At 38.8% G+C, this 21,638-nt stretch overlaps 1 protein-coding gene across 1 annotated transcript in view; it reads left to right on the top strand.

The window, feature by feature from the left end:
- Window positions 1-21,638, top strand: part of CPXM2 (carboxypeptidase X, M14 family member 2) — a 130,541-nt gene that overhangs the window by 98,585 nt on the left and 10,318 nt on the right. The window contains exons 10-12 of the mRNA XM_087725942.1: window positions 3,652-3,831; window positions 5,392-5,689; window positions 17,861-18,000. Of these exons, the coding sequence (XP_087582068.1) occupies window positions 3,652-3,831; window positions 5,392-5,689; window positions 17,861-18,000 (618 nt within the window). The remainder of the gene's footprint in view (window positions 1-3,651; window positions 3,832-5,391; window positions 5,690-17,860; window positions 18,001-21,638) is intronic.

Genomic DNA, 21,638 nt, shown 5'->3' with positions numbered 1-21,638 from the left:
AAGCCCTATGAAGCGGTATATAAGTCTAATTGCTATTGCTATTGCTATAATTAAGCCCAAAACTTATATTGCTAAGTAAGAAAGAAATTTGTTGAGTTTTGCCTCAACAACTTTTCTCACCACATTTGTGAAGTCAATCACTGCAGTTCTCAAATTAGTAACATGGTTGTTAAGGAATCTGGTTTCCCCCATTGACTTTGCTTGTCAGAAGGTCGCATAAGGGCATTGCATGACTCTGGGAATCTGCAGCTGTCATAAATGTGAGTCGGTTGTCTAGCAGCCAAATGTAAATCGCGTGACCATGCTGCAATGGTTATAAGTCTGAAAAATTGTCATAAGTCACTTTAGGCAGCAATATGGAAGTGGTTTCTCATTACTATCTTCTGACAGGTAGTCCTTGACTTACAACCACAACAGGGGCCAAAATTTCTTTTGCTAAGCAAGATAGCTGTTAAGTGAATTTTGCCTTATTTTGCAACCTTCCTTCCTAGAGTTGTTAAATGAATCGTTGCAGTTGTTAAATTAATAATGCAGTTGTTAAATGAATTTGGTTTCCCCATTGACTTTGTCATAAGATCAGAAAAGTGAATCACATGATCCCACGGCACTGCAACATCATAAACATGAGTCAGATGCCAAGTGTTTTGGCATTTTGATCACTTGACCATGGGGATGGTGCAATGGTCATAATAGCAATAGCAATAGACTTATATACCGCTTCATAGGGCTTTCAGCCCTCTCTAAGCAGTTTACAGAGTCACCATATTGCCCCCACAATCTGGGTCCTCATTTCACCCACCTCGGAAGGATGGAAGGCTGAGTCAACCTTGAGCTGGTGAGATTTGAACTGCTGAACTGCAGATAACAGTCAGCTGAAGTGGCCTGCAGTACTGCACTCTAACCACTGTGCCACCTCGGCTCATACGTCAGTGGTGGGTTTCAAAAAATTTTGGAACCTACTCTGTGGGTGTGGCCTCCTTTGTGGGAGTGGCTGGCTGGCCATGTGACCTGGTGGGAGAGGCTTGCCGGCCATGTGTTCTCTCTCTCTCTCTCTCTCTCTCTCTCTCTCTCTCTCTCTCTCTCTCTCTCTCTCTCTCTCTCTCTCTCTCCTTCTTTTTGTCTCTCTGTCCCTTTTTCCTTTTTTTCTTTCATCTCTCTCTCACTTTTCTTTCTTTTTTTCTTTTTTTCTTTATTTCTTTCTTCCTTTCTCTTTCTCTCTCTGTGTGCGTCTGTGTGTGTGTGTGTGTGTGTGTGTGTGTGTGTGTGTCAGTGGTGGGTTTCAAAAAAATTTGGAACCTCTTCTGTAGGTGTGGCCTGCTTTCCGGGTCCACTGGTGGAAGCTCTTCTAACCGGTTCAGTAGATTTGACGAACCGGTTCTACCCAACTGGTGCGAACTGGCAGGAACCCACCTCTGTCATAAGTGTAAAAAAGGTCATAAATCACTTCTTTATTGCTGTTATAATTTCAAAAGGTTGGTAAATGAACTGTTGTAAGTCGAGAACTACCTGCATTGACTTCCCAATCTAATTTAGAGGATAATATTTTCTGGTAGTATTAATACATATTTTTTTCAAGATCGGCTAGGTGCCTGAACACAGCTCACTTTTTGGTAACAGGGTATTTCTTTTTTCTTTTTAATTGCAAAATGTAGATTGTAAGATATCACTGCAGTTTTCAAGCTCTTCCACCTTAAAATAGTCTGACATTTTGCTGTCCATGTTTTAGAAACCGCAACAAATTAGAGCCACATCTTTTTCCTGAGGCTTGGTTTAATTTGGATATAACCCAAAATGAGATGCTTTTTTATGTTTACTTCATTCCCTAAAGTAATCACTATAGGCATTATCTGCTGCCAAATGTTGATTTCAAATTGCCAGCTTCGTATTTTGAAATAATATATATATCCCAAGATTCTAATGTCAAAATAGGAATAGTTTGAACCTTAAAGAGATTTTTGTGACAGCTCTTTTGGGATATTATTTACAATACAATACAATAGCGGAGTTGGAAGGGACCTTGGTGGTCTTCTAGTCCAACCCCCTGCCTAGGCAGAAAACCCTATACCATTTCAGACAAATGGCTATCCAACATCTTCTTAAAGACTTCCAGTGTTGAGCATTCACAACTTCTGGAGGCAAGCTGTTCCACTGATTAGTTTTTCTAACTGTCAGGAAATTTCTCCTCAGTTCTAAGTTGCTTCTCTCCTTGATTAGTTTCCACCCATTACTTCTTGTTCTGCCCTCAGGTGCTTTGGAGAATAGTTTGACTCCCTCTTCTTTGTGGCAACCCCTGAGATATTGGAACACTGCTATCATGTCTCCCCCAGTCCTTCTTTTCATTAATCTAGATGTACCCAGTTCCTGAAACTGTTCTTCATATGTTTTAGCCTCCAGTCCCCTAATCATCTTGGTTGCTCTTCTCTGCACTCTTTCTAGAGTCTCCACATCTTTTCTACATCGTAGCGACCAAAACTGAATGCAGTTTTCCAAGTGTGGCCTTACCAAGGCATTATAAAGTGGTATTAACACTTCACGTGATTTTGATTCTATCCTGTTTATGTAGCCTAGAACTGTGTTGACTTTTTCGGCAGCTGCTGCACACGGCTGGCTCCTATTTAAATGGTTGTCCACTAGGACTCCAAGATCCCACTCACAGTTACTACTATTGAGGAAGGCACCACCTATATTGTACCTGTGCATTTCATTTTTCGTGCCTAAATGTAGAACCTTACTCTTTTCACCATTGAATTTCATTTTATTAGATAGTGCCCAATGTTCAAGTTTGTCAAGATCCTTCTGTATCTTAAGCCTGTCTTCTGGAGTGTTGGCTATTCCTGCCATCTTGGTGTCATCTGCAAATTTGATGAGTTCCTCATTTATTCCCTCATCCAAATCATTGATGAAGATGTTGAAGAGTACTGGGCCTAAAACAGAGCCTTGGGGTACTCCACTGCATACTTCCCTCCATGTAGATGCAGTTCCATTGAGGACTACACGTTGAGTGTGGTTGGTCAGCCAGTTACGAATCCATCTGGTGGTGATGCTGTCCAGCCCACATTATTAAGTTATTAATATTTCTAACTAAAATAATGTTGACAGAGTCCTAACATCACATTTCTGGGAATCTGTTATGCAAAAATTCAGTTGTGGCTGCCTCCAGATTCAATTACTATTCAATGCTGGTTTTTTTTTTATTTACAAAATGGCATATTATGTTTTGACAGAATTCACATTCTTTGCTTCAAATTTAATGATATATAAACCAGGACATTTGTAATAGCAGGGAAAAGAAAAGAAGGGATTATCATATTCAAAAGTGTATTAAGAAAGAAGTCCAACTAAACGTCAAAGTGTTGGGGATAAGGGATAAATGTGAATTAAATGAGTCATCCTTGCATCCTATTTAAAGGCGGATTTAAGTTAGATATGCTGTCCAATTGTTCAAATTATAATGTGGAGAAAAACAAAGAAGGGGATATAAAAGAATGTGGTATTTTAGCTAATCCATTTTCAAAACCAAAATGACTTATTTTACCCTGCACATAGGAGATTAGCTTTATTACTATAAGAAAAGTATGCAGAGCTGTCATTATATTCCTGCAATAATTGCAGTTGAAAAATAAGCCAAATTATCTGATCATTGCATTATAGGGTTCTGAATTAGGAGGCTGGTCTTTAGGACGATGGACTCAGGAAGGTATTGATATCAACAATAACTTCCCAGATTTAAATACACTTCTCTGGGAATCTGAAGATCGGAGAAGGCTTCTGAGAAAGGTTCCAAATCATCAAATTCCGATTCCAGAATGGTATCTGTCTGAAAATGCTACAGTAAGTAAAAATGTTACGAAAGAAAAATGGGTTCCACCACAAAACCGCGTTCGACTAAAGCGCGCTCGACGAAACCGTGTAGCTGACGTCATCACAGGGCGACAACAGCGCGGAGACAGAAGCACGCTGTAAACGCTAAACCTAAAATTAACCCCTAAACCTAACCCCCCTAAACCTAATCCTAAACCTAACCCTAAACCTAACCCTTAACCTAACCCTAAACCTAACCCTAAACCTATCCCTTAACCTAACCCTAAACCTAATCCTAACCCTTAACCTAACCCTAAACCTAACCCTAACCCTTAACCTAACCCTAAACCTAACCCTAACCCTTAACCTAACCCTAAACCTAACCCTAAACCTAACTTTAAACCTAACCCTTACCTTAAGTTGAATCGGCTTGCTTTCAAAGCGCTATTTAAAGCGCCCTTATTTCTCCGCGCTCGCTGTTGTCGCCCTGTTGATGACGTCAGTGACGCGGTTTAATCGGGCGCGCTTTAGTCGAGCACGGTTTTGTCATGCCACGAGAAAAATGTCAAGTGATTTGGAGGAGTTGAAAATTATCTCAGTTCTTTTCACTGCAAAACAGCACAGCATATTCCATTATGTATAATTCATAATTTTACAGTTTAATATTATGCAAGGACGTCTGTTGACCTTTCTATAATCTACTTCTAATGTTGTAATCTAAAATATAGATTTCAAGTACTTTATAATGTATAATTTAGCATGCCCTGAGGTTTTTCTTTTACCCAAATCATTCTGATAACTTTGGGCTAAAAGTTTTCCAATGGGACAAGAACCAGAGGTTCTTGCCAGAATGATTTTTTTTAAAAGTCAAATATGACTGCAACAGAATTTGTAAACTTTTATATGTTGCATCCTGATTTTTAAGAGCCTACAAGCACTCCTAAATAACTTTTCAAAATATAATCTTGAATAATACTAATAGCAAAGCCACAATGACTTATGTAATTTGTTATTAATGGAAGATGTAACATAGTTATACTGTTCTTGTAATGTATCAATTCCAAACATTGATTTTTATTAACTATTAGCTCCTAAAAGAGGGATTTTTAAAAAATTTGTATTATTGTTAGTAACGAATCAGTGTGGTTCCGTTTTAGTGGAAGACTTAAAATGAACACAGCCAGTTCTAACGGACTTGGGAAACGGTTAGTTTGAAGCAGGGCTCCTTCCAAATTAAACCTTCACCAAACTCCTTATTTTTTTCCCATCAGCAAATTGTACACATTTATTTCCAAAGAGATTTGGAAATCACACATTTTACAATCTGTTTCTGATTTTGATCACGCTGGAACATTTTTTTTTTAGCAAGGATTGCTAAAACTTCCTTTTATTCCTTTCATCATTACTTCAATTCCCTTTGGTATTTTTCTTGCATTTGTTGATTGTTCCAGACTCCAAAATCAAAACAATGTGAAGAATTGCAGAATGCACAGCATTGCCTTCGGATTATAAACTTGCAATTGTTGTCCATGTATTCAGAGAGTCTCTTGAGCAGCTAGCTTCGAATTCTGTACACTTTCTCTTTCATAGGTAGCAGTGGAAACAAGAGCTGTGATAGCATGGATGGAAAAAAACCCTTTTGTGCTCGGAGGGAATTTACAAGGAGGAGAGCTTGTAGTTGCCTATCCCTATGATATGGTCCGGTCAGTCTGGAAGACGCAGGAGCACACACCTACTCCAGATGACCACGTCTTTCGATGGCTGGCCTATTCATATGCCTCCACTCACCGACTAATGACGGATGCTCGGCGAAGAGTATGTCATACAGAGGATTTCCAGAAGGAAGATGGAACAGTAAATGGAGCTTCCTGGCATACTGTAGCAGGAAGTAAGTAGTGGTTCACAAATTGCAGTTTGTTTGTTTGTTTGTTTGTTTATTTATTTATTTATTTATTAGACACATTTATATGCGGCCCAATTCCAAAGGACTTCGGGCGGCTTACAAAAATAAAGAGAAAAAACACATAACGAAACACATAACGAAAGAAACAGTTTTAAAACAGCAACACCACATACGTTCGTTCTGATCGAGGCTGGACCTCAACAGTGAGGTCAACAGCCCCAGGCCTGCTGGAAAAGCCAAATTTTTACAGCTTTCCTGAAGGCCATGAGAGTGGGTATGGCCCGGATCTCCGGGGGTAGCTGGTTCCAGAGAGCCGGAGCAGCCACAGAGAAGGTTCTCCTCCGGGGCCCGCCAGCCGACACTGTCTGGCTGACGGCATCTGAAGGAGGCCCAATCTGTGGGATCTTACTGGCTGCTGGGAGGTATGTGGTAGTAGGCGGTCTCAAAGGTATCCTGGCTCTAAATCATGTAGGACTTTAAAGGTGATAACCAACACCTTGAATTGCATCCGGAGACCAATTGGTAGCCAGTGCAGCTCGCGGAGGACAGGTGTAACATGGGTGTACCTTGGTGCACCCAATATCACTCGCGCGGCCGCATTCTGAACTAACTGTATAGCAGACTAACTGTGTCCACTGCCAGGAGTTCAATCCTGACTAACTCAAGGTTGGCTCATCTGATAAAGCTTGTTTGATAAAGTTTGTTTCTGCTGCAAAGCAGATTGAAAACTGCATCTTTTTCTTACTTTTTTCTGTTGTCTTTTTCTTTCTTTATGTTGCCTTTATGTATTTCTAGTAACTTTTATATTTTTATACTTTCCCTTTATACAATCTTTCATATTTATCTTATAATTATGCAAAAACTTTCACTTAAAAATAACTACAGTTCATGGGATTTTCTCAAATGGAGATGTCCCGTTGTTTTATCTTGAGAGGTGCAGTGGTTAGAATAGTGGTGCAATTGTTAGAATGCAGTATTGCAGGCTAATTCTGCTGACTGCCAGCAGTTCAATTCTCATTGGCTCACGGTTGACTCAGCCTTCCATCCTTCCAAGGTTGATAAAATGAGGACACAGATTCTTGGGGGCAATATGCTGACTATAAACAGCTTAGAGAGGGCTGTAAAGCACTGTGAAGTGGTATATAAGTCTGCTATTGCTATTTGTTCTTTTGCTTTCTTGTCCTCATTGTACATTAAATGGCATCTGCAAAACAGCATGAAAGCAAAACTTTGTAATTATGTCCTAATAAAAATATGAGTTTTGAAAGATGTTCCTGGACAAAGGATGAAGTTGCTGGTTCTCCTTCGACTTTCCACATCCATATTTTTTATGGAATAGAGGATTTAAATGATATACATTTAATAGAATAGAGACTATGCAGAACAATTCAAACAATATTTAATGTGTATCTAAAGGAACAAAAGTGTGATAACCCATTTAGGTATTGCAATAAACAAAATATATATGAATAAAAGAATTGCAAGAGCAAGACTCAATAGGCAAAGAAGCTATACCGTAATTCCTGATTAACCCGGATAAACTTTAAGAACCATCATCAACTTTTTAGAGTGATGTGTACGTCTTAAAAGTTGAGCATTTTCATGTACAATTTTCCCAAAATGGCTGCTATGGTAGGCACATCCAATCTACTGAATGCAATTCTAAAAATATCTGAAAGATTCACTGATGAGTTTGCTTCATACTACTCCTCCAGTGGTGGGTTTCAAAAATTGTTCTAACCTACTCTGTGGGTGTGGCCTCCTATGTGGGAGTGGCTTGCCACCCATGTGACTGGATGGGAGTGGCTTGCCACCCATGCAGTGGTGGGTTTCAAAAATTGTTCGAACCTACTCTGTGGGTGTGGCCTCCTTTGTGGGAGTGGTTTGCCACCCATGTGACCAGATGGGAGTGGCTTGCCGCCCATGTGACCGGATATGAAGATGCCGACAACACTTGTCAGAACCACCTTAAATTACCTCACACACAGCACTGGCATGCATAAGAATAGGATGTAAACTTGTTTTTTAAAAGGCACCTTTGGTTTGCGTTAAAACAACTTCAACACATGCAATGTTCTGATTGTACCACAAACGCAGTAGTCATCCTTACCTTTCACAGAGGCATTGAGTTTTATAAATATGAGCATGATAGTGTAGAATAATCATATCCAAGGACCAGTGGTGGGTTTCAAAATGTTTTGGAACCTCTTCTGTAGGTGTGGCCTGCTTTCCGGGTCCACTGGTGGAACCTCTTCTAACCGGTTCAGTAGATTTGATGAACCGGTTCTACCGAATAGGTGCGAACTGGTAGGAACCCACCTCTGTACTCTTCTAACTTTCCAGAATTGTCTTTGTAAACTCATCATTTTTCTGGCCACAATTCTAAACTGGATTGCAATATTTAAATTCTAAGAATGTTTCTGCTGACCATATTGGACCCACAAACATAGATGGAAAAACTTAGTACAATCATTAATTAGAAACACTCAGAAAATTCAAAGAGCATAACATAACACATACATTCCTAACCCATAGACATCAGGCATAATTAAAATCACAAGAGCTCTACAAATCAACACAATACAATTATAATTAGCTAGAAAAGAAATGTTGAATTCTCAGTGGGGGTGCTATAAGAGGAACAATATAGGAATGTGTTGGCTGATTCCAGCTCTTCTTTATCACATAGCCATGGTTGTCAAGCATGGGATTTACTCAATCTACTTGTGCCCAAAGCTGATGGGAAGGTCTTAGTCGTGTCCAAAATGTCATGTCCAAAAGACTTGTCCAAAATGTGTGTAAACAAATAAATTAATTTTAAATTCAAAGGTATTCTGTAGCAGTATGCCTTTTCAACTCCCAGACTTCAATATCAAGGCACCTGTGCTGAATATCTTTATGGCATGTTTTTGACCTGCTGCTTAATTATTGCCTTAGCTTTATGGAATTCATTATTGTCACAAGTTTTAGCTAAAGAACACAACTTTTTTCTCCAAGAAGTTTTCTTAGATAAACTGGATGTTATTATGTGTAAGTAGTGGGGTCAGACCAAGGGGGGAAATTACCCTATTAGCCAGAGGTAATAAAATAGTTACGGTAAAAGATACAACTCCCTCATCTGTTACTCTATGCCATGATTATACACATGATGTTGTATTTGAGACACAGCTTCAAAAATTGAACTGGTTTTTTTCTTTTGTAGAAAGTTATAAATAAATGCTGAAACACAGAGGAATTGAATGGTGGCCTTAGCGTGAAATACCTTGGTAGCAAAAATAAATATTGGCCTACTTTTGCCCAATAAAAGCTAAGAATAGCTTCTTTGAGCGTTCTTAGCTGCATATTTAGAATATGTCTTGACAAATAACATATTTTTAAAACAGCTTTTAGCCTGAAGATGGCGAGTGAGACCTCGCCGAAATGTTTCTTATCATAGCTTAGTGGTTAAAGACTCTGAGCTTGTCAGTGAGCCGAGGTGGCGCAGTGGTTAGGGTGCAGTACTGCGGGCCACTTCAGCTGACTGTTATCTGCAGTTCAGCGGTTCTAATCTCACCGGCTCAGGGTTGACTCAGGACTTCCATCCTTCCGAGGTGGGTGAAATGAGGACCCAGACTGTGGTGGCGATATGCTGACTCTGTAAACCGCTTAGAGAGGGCTGAAAGCCCTATGAAGCGGTATATAAGTCTAACTGCTATTGCTATTGCTAGCTGACATCCCGGGTTTAAGACCCAAGTGCCAGACAAGAGGTGAGCTCTTCTTACTTGCCCCAGCTTCTGCCCACCTAGCAGTTTGAAAGCATGCAATGCAAGTAGATTAATAGGCACCACTTTGGTGGGAAAGTAACAGGGTTACGTGTACCTTTGGCATATAACCACGCTGGCCACATGACCACGGAAATGTCTAGACAATGCTGGTTCCCTTCGCTAAGAAATGGAAATGAGCCCTAGAATTAGACACAACTGACAAAGAAACCTTTATCTTTACTATTCTTTTTTTATCCAAAATGCTTTTACCTTTTTACAAGTCCACCATATATGATAATATGTAGCATCGAGACAATCACATCTGCAGCATTTAGGTTGTAAATTCGAATACATACAGGCCAGTTTTTTAGGATCTAAATGCCATCTATAAAACATCTTGTAAAAGTTTTCTCTCAAATTCTGGGCTTGTGTAAATTTTACATTTCTTACCCATATCTTTTCCCATGTATCCAACATTATTGGTTCTTCAAAATTTTGTGCCCACTTTATCATACAGTCTTTAACTAATTCTGTTTCCGAATCCATTTCTATTAATACATTATATAGTCTATCTTTACTATTCTTATCATGCTTGAGGCTAATGCTAATTTTTTGTATTTTTTTGCGGGGAAGGGCACACGTAAAGGGTAAATTATAACAGGTGCCTGATGATGTAATTTTTCAATGACATCACTTATACATGACATTATCATGTTTTTTAAAAAAATGATATCATACACATTGTGATATCACAGGTCCCTTCCAACTTTGCTATTGTATTATATTGTACATGCCATTAATTTGACAGTGGGTTCTTCTATATTCTACTGGTATGCTAAGTTCCTATTTTACAAAAATATCAAACAATACATCTAAAAAAGAATTAGTTAGGACTAGGTACCTAAGTATGTGTAACATAGACCAAGGACAAGGTGGTCTTGTTCACTTGTTCACAACATGATTACATTAGCAGAATCAACAACATTTTATATATATATACATACATACATTCACACACACATACATATTATATAGTCTGAGTAATATGTAGAAACTATATGCACTGTAGTTTGAAATATCTGAGATTTTTTGGATTGAAGTTAAGATGCCATTCAGAGGAGAATAATATTTAAGTGAAGAAAGGGAAGTAAATTCGTTAATGAGGTTTGTATTTTTACTGCATTAAGGAAGGAAGTACAGTATTTAAGGGATTTAAGGATTTGGGGCTTGATATAGTGAAATATTTTGCCTGTGATTGAGTTCTGTGAAGCTGGTAAAGATTGATTACTGTAATATTCTGTTTTAGGAAGCAAAATGTTTTCGGCCATCTCTGTAGAACGGAAATAAAAAAAACTCCTCCTTTTTCCCTTCTGTTTAAAGGTTTGTCCACCTTTGTATATTTGTAACAGAGCCACAATCGATATCTCTAGTTCAGTCAAACGTATTTATCCAACCTAACAACAAAAGAGACTTTATTTCATTATTTTATTCTGATCATTTGGGAAGACTCTTAGGGATATATTACATTCGATTCTATTTCTGTATATTGTCTAATCAAATGATACTTTAGAAGTGCTCAACGTCTATCTTGATTCAGTCTGGCCTAGATAGAGATCGATAAACTGAAAATGAATCCTGGTGACAATTCATAGACCAGGGTAATTGTTTGAGACGACCTTGCATTTTCTTTATAAAAGTTGGTGCACAATTTAGTTTCTTATTCTACCATTGGCCCTAGACCCTCAACTGATATTGGTAACGTTGAGCATTCTCTATCAGCTTCATCCAGGATATCAGCAAGAATATTTACTATGTGGAAAACAATTTTGCTCTAGGAACATCCTGCTTGACTCACTGTAATTAACATATTTGAGGTTGGCCCTGAATAATTTAATTTTCCAAATTCTGCAGAAATTTAAAGTTGGAATATGATTTTGATCTAGATGAAAATATTATATCAATTATTAAGGAACTTTATTGACTTTGTGACCTAATTTCCTTAGCATAAGAGTGAGATATACAGTACTTATTTTCACCTGTAAAAACTTAAATGGCATGAAAGCCAATTATCTATCTATCTATCTATCTATCTATCTATCTATCTATCTATCTATCTATCTATCTATCTATCATCTATCTATCTATCTATCTATCTCTATCTCTATCTCTATCTCTATCTCTATCTCTATCTCTATCTCTATCTCTATCTCTATCTCTATCTCTATCTCTATCTCTATCTCTATCTCTATCTCTATCTCTATCTCTATCTATCTATCTATCTATCATCTATCTATCATCTATCTATCTATCTATCTATCTATCTATCTATCTATCTATCTATCTATCTATCTATCTATCTATCTATCTATCTATCTATCTATCTATCTATCTATCTAAAGGAACACCTTTTCCCATCCTGTCCTTTCTGAAATGCAACTTTCTATGAATTGTTTTCTTTATGTAAGCTCATTGCAAGAAGTGTATTATGCCTGACTGTGGGGGTGCCTTGACTTTGAATGACTTTGCAATTTTTTTGATTGGCATAAATTTGTATCTATTAGCATCAAATTAAAAGGCTCTTTCAACTGAGCCCTTTAAAATTTCAAATATGCTTTCCCCACCTCTTTGCTTAACTGACTGTTTTGTCAATTTTACTACGATCAGTTTCTGCAGATACTGGCATTTATAAAGCCATCATCAAAATATTTCTTTAAATTTTATTTCCTGTGAATCTCAGTAACATTAATTTGAGATTAAATGTACGTTTGCCCAAAGATTTTCTTAGTTCCTGCATGTTGAGCACTTTTGATAAGCAGTTTATCTATAAGCTAAAAGCAGTATTATGATGCCATAATCTAAAGTACATTTTTCATTTTACTTCTGTATTATACTCTCGAGTTATTTTTAATTATCTCTATTGTATTTCTATAATAAGTCTTGCATCTTTATGCAATGTGAATTTCAAAATGCTTCTTATTCTCTCTATGTGTTCTGAAATCATACATCTCTGCTCATTCTGGTCTATTGTAAACCAAGAACCAAGAACTTAGGTTGGACTGATGATGATGATGAAATAAATAATCTTTCATCATAATCTTTTAATAAATTACCTTTTGAATTTGCTTTTCCTTGGGTCACACAATACAACTGCAATAAGGGAGTTAATCTTCAATAAAAAGATTATATAAAAATTACAAATGTTGATTTAGATCTCCAGTTTAAATTTCCATAGGCAGTATGACCTTATTTTAGGTCTTAGAAATATAAACTTTTTTTCTTAATATTTCGAAAGAACATGAATAAGCAAATACAATGACTCTGTGCTTTATGTGATATTTCAAGATATTTTAAGAAACAGCTTAAAAACCTAGCATATAATTCACTTTTTGCAAAATATTAATTTCAAATCTGCAAACCTTTGGCATTTAACTGAAAAGGGAAAACATTTTAGCTGAGCTGCATCAGTCATTGCTCTCACATTTTAATCATTTAATCAACCCCCAAATTAACATCTATGTTATATAATCCACCCCCAGAGTACATACTTTAGGGCTCATTAAGTACCTGAATATTCCTGTATGCTCATTTTTTTTTTGCTCGTAATATACTTTCATTATTTTTACTATTAAAAAATAAACAAATCTAAGAATTGTTTAAATGTATAGATGGAAGAAGGTGGAAAGACCAGTAAAAGGTTTAGCAGAGAAAGATCATTGTCAAAACTTTGTGCAGGGAATCTTCAATATCCAGGGCTGGAAAACGAGGAGAAAAAATTTCTTACCTGCCTATGGGTGCCAGATAGAGACACAAGATTTAAACCCTGGAACTGACATATAATTATAGCTAGAGTCCTAGTTAAAGGCCCAGGTAGCAATAGCAATAGCAGTTAGACTTATATACCGCTTCATAGGGCTTTCAGCCCTCTCTAAACGGTTTACAGAGTCAGCATAATGCCCCCACAGTCTGGGTCCTCATTTCACCCACCTCAGAAGGATGGAAGGCTGAGTCAACCTTGAGCCAGTGAGATTTGAACCGCTGAACTGCAGATAACAGTCAGCTGAAGTGGCCTGCAGTACTGCACCCTAACCACTGCGCCACCTCGGTAGGCATCAGGCCAGAAATTAGGAGACCTTGAATTGCACTCTTCCTGTAGGCATCAAGTCAGATGGGTGAACTTGAGCCAGCCACTCTCTCTCAGCCCCAAGAAGAAGGAAATGGCAAAACATTTCTGAAATCTTGCCAAGAAAACTTCAGAGTCTAATCCAAGCATTTTCCAGGAGTTCAAAGTGGCATGCGTGCTCACAGAGAAATTCTTAGCTGACCATCATTGAAATGGTTTTTTTCTTGTGTTTGCAATACAAACAACTTATCTGAGCTTTGCCAATGCTTGCATTCTTAGGAAGAGAATTATTGCCATATCCATAATAAAGATCATATAATTGGAAATCAATAAATGGATCAATTTTTTTCTAAATGCAGATGTGATACTATGTTGGTCAAACAGCTGTTCACCAAGTGATTTTAATGAAGTGTTAGAATGCCACCACATCAGCCATATAGTTCTTATTCACGTACCAATAGATCAGATTTTTGGAAGAGATTTCATTGCAGTCAAATACATAGTTGTCAGCTGCTGGTGAGAAAATGTAAAATCCATTATTATTTTTCCTTGTGGAGAAGTGATAAAAGGACTTGTTCATGACCCAAAATATCAGATGCAGAATCTGCAGGTGGGCCACTCAATTTGGCCAATTTAGAGGGTCCTACAATGAACATTGATTGATTCATTGACTGTTTTTTTCCCCCAGCCTATTTTGCTAAACTTATTTTGCTAAAAAGGAGATTTTTTATAACAATGAAGTTAGGAATATCCACATGGATTTGTAAACACTAAAGGCTACTCTGAAGTATTGTGGTTTAATTTAAACAAGGGCTATAGAAGAAATGAATAGCGGATGATCTAGAAAGTCTTAAACTTCAACCAGTCATATCAAGTCTGTTGACACTGTGGATTGATTCAAAATAAAATAATTATCACCTTAGAAATCACGGCTTTCTATATGTATTTGTGAGATTATCCTGAAGTTATACAAGTATGTCAGTGTTGGTGGGAATGAGTGGTGGGTTTCAAAAATTGTTCAAAATTAGGCACAGTAGGAATGTTGTGGATCATACAGAGTGTGTGTGTGTGTGTGTGTGTGTGTGTGTCTGTCAGTGGTGGATTTCAAAAATTATTCGAACCTACTCTGTGGGTGTGGCCTCCTTTGTGGGAGTGGCTTGCCACCCATGTGACCGAATATGAAGATGCCGACGACACTTGTCAGAACCACCTTAAATTACCTCACACACAGCACTGGCATGCATAAGAATACAATGTAAACTTGTTTTTTAAAAGGCATCTTTGGTTTGTGTTAAAACAACTTCAACACACGCAATGTTCTGATTGCACCACAAACGTAGTAGTCACCCTTACCTTTCACAGAGGCACTGAGTTTTATAAATATGAGCATGATAGTGTAGAATAATCATATCCAAGGACCTGTGGTGGGTTTCAAAAAAATTTGGAACCTCTTCTGTAGGTGTGGCCTGTTTTCCGGGTCCACTGGTGGAACCTCTTCTAACCGGTTCGGTAGATTTGACGAACCGGTTCTACCGAATAGGTGCGAACTGGTAGGAACCCACCTCTGGTGGGAATGGATATAAATTGGAAGCAAAGCCTACTGTCTTCTAGAACTGATGATATTACCTAGTTTGGGTAATGAAATGATTGCAAGCAACAATCAATCTTGAGAGCACCTCTCATTTCAGTCCTTTGTCAACATCCCTTTTCCTCACGGAAAGAGGTGATGATATAAATTGCTACCCTGAAATCTACATTTCCAAAATATATTTATATTGCAGAAAAAAAAGTCATCTGAATTCCCAGAGTAGGGTGAAACAAGAATTCTTGCTTCACTCTAAAAGGAAGACAGGCCGCCCACAAGCTATATTGAATGTCAATGTTGCAAATGAAAACATCATTGTGATAATCTGCAGTAAAAACAATACATAAAATCCCAGCTGTGTTCCATAACGGAGCACAGCCATTGCTGTATACAGTGCTGTATATTTATTGTGTGTGTGTGTGATATCTTAGAAAACAAAATAAAAAACCCTTTTATGGAGCCAGGAAGCAGTATCTTTGCAACAAAGAGAAACTATAAAAATATTCTCTGATTGCTAGTCTTGAAACAATCTGCCAAAGGTCAGAAACAAGGAAACAAGACGTGACAAGAAATTCCATCAATGCGGAATATGATTTCTCACAATGTCCGCAGGGTTTTGGTATCACCAATGAAAATATCCATTTTTCTGCCATATTAAAAACTTCACATTTGAAATAAGTAAGTTCAGCTTCTGAAGCAGAGATTAGCCTGAAAATACACAGTTCCAAAGTTGATTCTGTCCAGGGCAAAGGCATTGTGTAGAAATGTCAATAATGAAATTAATCCAGATAGCAGTCCACAAAGTGTGTTCTTGTGTTCTTTAATTAACTTGGACATTGATATGAGTATTTTGTGACATTGGTCCTATATTGTTATTCATGAATCTTCATAGACATGGTGGGAGAGAACTGTCTTAGACTACAGCAGCCAACCCTAGGAGGGTTCACTATGAAATGCGCGTTCGTCAAAAGCGCGTCGACGAAACCGCGGAGAGAAAACCTTGAGTTTGAAATCACGCCGACGAATGAGCGCAGAAACGCGCCGACAACAGCACGCAGACAGAAGCGCACTCTAAACCTAACCCTAAACCTAACCCTAACTCTAACCCTAACCCTAACCCTGAACCTAACCCTTACCCTTACCCTAATCCTTACCTTAACCCTAATCGCGCTTCTGTCGGCGCTCTTTTGTCAGCGCACCTTTGTGGGAGTGCTGTCAACGTCTCAGTTTTATCGCCGCGGTTTTGTTGGCCTGGTTTTGTCGGCGCGCTGTTGTCGGGTGCGTATTTGTCGGGTCACACCCTAGGAGATGTCTGGTCACATTTTTTCAGATTAACAAATTGAATTGAAAAGCATACATTTTTGTGAACTCATTCTGATTCATGAATCTTTGCTGTTAGTCATGTCTAGAATCTTAGGGTTAAAACAACTGATTATCAACAGGTACATATAATGAAATATAAAGCTACCTTCTCAAGTAAAATAACAGCTGTCATGGTTCCAAATAGCATCCAAAAGTAAATCAGAGTCGAAGGAAAAGTATTGCTGAAAGTTCCAATTTATTAAGAGAACCATGTTGGCACATCTGGGGAAAGCCAAACCTGAAAGCTTCCTGGTTTTCCCCACCCAGATGAAAGTTCAAGATCTTGCCCCCACACCCACAAGTCCATCACATGGTCCAATCTCCCACTGCCATGCTGGCAATTCCACCCATCCAGTTCCAGTCAGGTGCAGAGACAAAGGATGACCTTGGCTTTCTAGAAAGAATTTTGTTGTGACTACAGAGTATGTGACTCCTTACAATTCCCCTCCCATTTTCCCACAATAGAAAATGCATAGCAGAATAATAGAAAAGATGGCTACAGGCCTGACAACAGCTTTGATGAGGTTTTAAGGAGGAGAAACAATGAAAGGAAGGAAGAAATTATCCTTGTCCTTCCTTCAAATTCGTCTGGGGAGAGCCAAGTAGAAGTTAGGAGAAAAGATTAAGAGTCATCTTGGCTCAGAGTCTAACTTCTACATGTCTTGACCAGAGTGTTAGAAAAAGATTTATTACAAATATGTGCATGATAGATAGCACTCAAAATACATTTTCTGTTGAAAGTGTTGATCCCTGGATCAACATCCCTGGCTGGATTTCTGTTAGGGCTATTTTAAATCTGAGAGCTTGAGAATTTCTTCTTTTTTAAATTTTTCAAATACTGTTCCCCTAATAATAACAGTTTAGTTAGAGAGATTCTTTTTTGCAGTACTTTTTTAACCAGAATATGATTTGCTGCATTCTCAACCATTAATTTGTTATATACTCTGGTTAAGAAAAGACAGCTTTTCAACCGCTGAAGAATGTGCTAGTAAAAAATGTTTCCTAGATACATTTTACATTAGATTTATGTATATTAACTTTAAACCTGTTTTTTTGGCTCCGAATATGTCCTCATATCTATAAAGGTAAGATATTTACATGCCAGATAATAGCCATATTTTTTTTGGCCCTAATTTAATGTTCTACTATAAAAACATTAATGCTGATTTGATACTATGTGATTTCCTTTTAGTTAAGTTAAAATTTTAACTTTTAATTTTAAAATATACATATTTTTCTAGAAATACCAAATCCATGTGTAACTATTAGGATAAATGCTTAATTTTTTTAAATGACTCTATTTAGTCTCAGAAGAAATGACAATGTTCTCTTCATTGCACTTACAGGCATAAATGACTTTAGCTATCTACATACAAATTGTTTTGAATTGTCTATATATGTTGGCTGTGATAAATACCCTCATGAAAGTGAATTACCAGAAGAATGGGAAAATAATCGGGAGTCACTTATTGTTTTCATGGAACAGGTAAGTACCGGTAGCCATATAACGTGGCTTGCAAAGTTTGGATCTGTTTCCAATGCAGTTATTTACAGGAAGGCGTGAGATTTATTTATCATAATTTCTTGCCAAAGCTGTTGTCTCTGGGAGCAGAAAGCAAAGATTTCATTTTAGTTTTTAAACAAGTCGATATTTTGGCCTTTGATGTGAATCAGCATTCTTCACCACTACTCACAAATACATAAATACATACACAAATACATACATATAAGAGAGAAAATGCTTCCGATAACCAGTTCTGTTAGAGATTGGTCTTGTTTTTCTAAAAATAGCTTATTGTGCATTAAATAAAAATGGCATTTGGGTTTGGGCTATGGATAAACACTTCATGTTTTAGTGATCTGTCATAGAGGACAGTCGGAATTCAAAACAAGCTCTTTGTTCTCTTATTTTTTCACCCTAGTAAGTATATGGGTAGCCCATGTTAATAATAATGTACATTATCCAACCTACATAGAAATGTTGCCAAAGGGCTATTTTTTTGTGGCATATTTTAAATCCTGCAGGAAGGAAAATTTTAAACAGAGCTTTTTTTTCCAGTTTGCTGATACAGCCACAGAAACCTTAACAAAGAGCAATACACAGCTTGATTTCCTTGAACACTTCCATAAACAACAGCACATTTTTCTGGTTACTGGCTGAGGAATCTTTTTCTTCCTAACATATTGCACATTCGTTGCATTTGCATTTAAAAGATGTCAGCAACTTTCAACAAACTAAAGCCACATTGTCTTTAGCACACAGCTTGAAAACTATCATTAACAAATAAAAATGTAGACGATACACACACCACAATTCAAGAAACAAAAACAACACAGATCCTGTCCCCATTTCCTCTTTTACTCAAGAATCTAAAAGACCATTTCTGCACTTTATCGTGACCCAATGATACTCTGATAAAGCCAAATGTCAGCATTGACTTCATTTAGTAATCAGGAAAGGAACCACTGGACTCCATTTGAATTGAAATCAAGTGTACTTTTACTAATTATAAATGAACAGTTGCAAAGCAAAGCTGAGTCTGGTTAATTAAGCGCGAAAGTGGATAATATCAAGTACAATTCAATCCCCTCCCCTTGGCACCCCTGAACATAGTCCAATTATAATGCACCCAACCATCAGGTGGGAGATAACTTCAAAAGGTGTCATCAGGATGGAATGCCGGACAGTTAGCCTTGGCGGGAAACTCCCTTCTTCCACATCCGCAGTAAGGTGGTCAGATCAGTGACTAGAAACTTCCTCCAGCACATAATGATTCCCCTCCCAGATACCATGCCCCCCCCTCCCCGTTTCAATGACAGCCGAAGCAGCAGCAAAGCAGAGGCTGACATCCGGCCCTCCTCCAGAAAAGGGTAGTCAGACCTGCAGAAACGAAAAGAACACAAACAAACAGACAGACAACAAGACACGAAAAAGGGAAAGGGGGAGGGAAGAAAAACAAGAAAAAGGAAAATTAGAAGAATGTCCAAAATCAGGGCTTGTCAGGATAAGCAGAGTAGAACTTGCAGAGCAGACGAGGCGCTCGAACATGGGACTCATTAACCCATTCAGTGTGAGAAGGTGAGAAATGCTTCCAAGCCACCAGGTACTGGACACAGTTCCGGCGCTTACGAGAGTCTAAAATCTCACGGACTTCGAAATGTTGCTCACCCTCAACCAAAAGCGGAGCAGCAGCAAAGCAGAGTCTGACACCAACCTTCTGTTTTGGTCACATGTACTGCTTCATTTCATCCTGAATTTCATAGAGCCGAGGTGGCGCAGTGGTTAGGGTGCAGTACTGCAGGCCACTTCAGCTGACTGCTATCTGCAGTTCAGCGGTTCACATCTCACCGGCTCAAGGTTGACTCAGCTTTCCATCCTTCCGAGGTGGGTGAAATGAGGACCCAGACTGTGGGGGCGATATGCTGACTCTGTAAACCGCTTAGAGAGGGCTGAAAGCCCTATGAAGCAGTATATAAGTCTAACTGCTATTGCTATTGCTATCCCCAGTTCATTAGGAAACCAACCAATCAATCAGAAAAGAGCTGGAAGGGACCTTGGAGACCTTCTAATCCAGGGACCTGATTAAGCAAGAGACCCTATCGGGGACAAAAAGTAGTCCAGTCTCTTATTAAAAACCTCCAGTGATAAAGCACCCACAACTTCTGAAAGCAAGCTGTTCCATTGGTTAATTATCCTCACTGTTATGAAGTTTCTACTTAATTCCAGATTGCGTCTCTCCTTGATTAGTTCCCATCCATTGTTTCTTATCTTTCCTTCTGGTGCTTTGGAAAATAACTGGACACCCTCTTCTTTACGGCAGCCTCTCAAATATTGGGATACTGCTTTAGTTGGGTATTGAAGAAGGAAATTCATCTATGTGATGGTTCACATTGGAGACAGCATCAGCTGGGCTCCTGATGAATGATCAGAGTTGTCACTAGCCAATTTCCTCCACTGCCATTCTCTCCTCGCTATTCAGACCAATTAGTGAGAAAAGGCTCAGAGATATCAGTAGGAAGCAAACTGGGGTGCTATGTGACTGTAGCCCCTATGGGTCCTTCCAGTGCCACTACTACCTGAGATGGGTCTCTGTTGTGGCCCGGCAGGATCCGTTGGCCACCAGGTGGCGGCAGAGCATTGGATCAGAGGGAGTGTTCAGAGAAACACTTGGGAGTTGTTGCAGGATGCACCCCGTCGAAGGGTTACTTGACGGAAGGAACAACTGAGTACTTACAGGAGATGATTGCGAGCAGCTGTTGCTCATTGGGATCCTCTCCTGAGTATAAAGAGACTGCTGGTGCCACGCCCTGGTGGCAGAAATCAATGTTCCGTTCCCGTTCTAGTGATTGTTCTTGTTTGCATTCACAAACCGAGAGAAGCCAACTTGGATAAGTGGTTTGAGATAAGAGAAGCCGGGTTTGCATTTTGGTGTGAGTTATAGGACTTTTGCCAGAGCTATTATCTTTGTTTATTTGGGCTTGCAGCCAACAAGAGCTTGGACTGATTAAAAGAAACCTTTTTAGTTATTTCATTTCATTTTCATTTTATTTGTCTTGTATGCCACCCACTCCCGGAGGACTCCGGGCGGCTCACAGCAGACAAGGGAAAGGGGATAAATAGACAAGACAACACTTTTAAAAAAAGGCGCAACATTCACAATTTCCGTGGGGCTGGGTGTTTCACAAGCCCCCCGGCCTGTTGGAGCAGCCAGGACTTGGTGGCTTTGAGGAAGGCCGGGAGGGTAGTAAGGGTCTGGATCTCCACGGGGAGGTCATTCCAGAGGGCTGGAGCTGCAACAGAGAAGGCTCTCCCCCGGGGAGTCGCCAGCCGACATTGGCTGGCAGATGGAATCCGGAGATCCAACCTGTGAGATCTTATCGGTCTAAGGGAGGTAATCGGCAGGAGGCGGTCTCTCAGGTAGTTATGTGGCTTTTGGCTTTCATTCCTGGATGGAGAAGGGGGGTCAGAAAAGGTCTCCATATAAGTAGCACTGAACGACTTTATGCCCGTTGGTAAGGAACAGAATCACAAGTCTAAACTGCAGCAAACTCACAGCGTAAAACCCTCCTGTTTCCCAACCTTTACAAGGAATGAGTGCAGATTTTTTTTCCCCATCAGCAATC

This window comes from Thamnophis sirtalis, unplaced genomic scaffold (assembly GCF_051295495.1).
Source record: "Thamnophis sirtalis isolate CommonGarterSnake01/CBP01778 unplaced genomic scaffold, rThaSir2_p1.2 scaffold_11, whole genome shotgun sequence".
Classification (NCBI taxonomy): domain Eukaryota; kingdom Metazoa; phylum Chordata; class Lepidosauria; order Squamata; family Natricidae; genus Thamnophis; species Thamnophis sirtalis.
The sequence above is the reverse complement of the archived record's forward strand: the minus strand, read 5'-3'. Positions and strand labels throughout refer to the sequence as shown.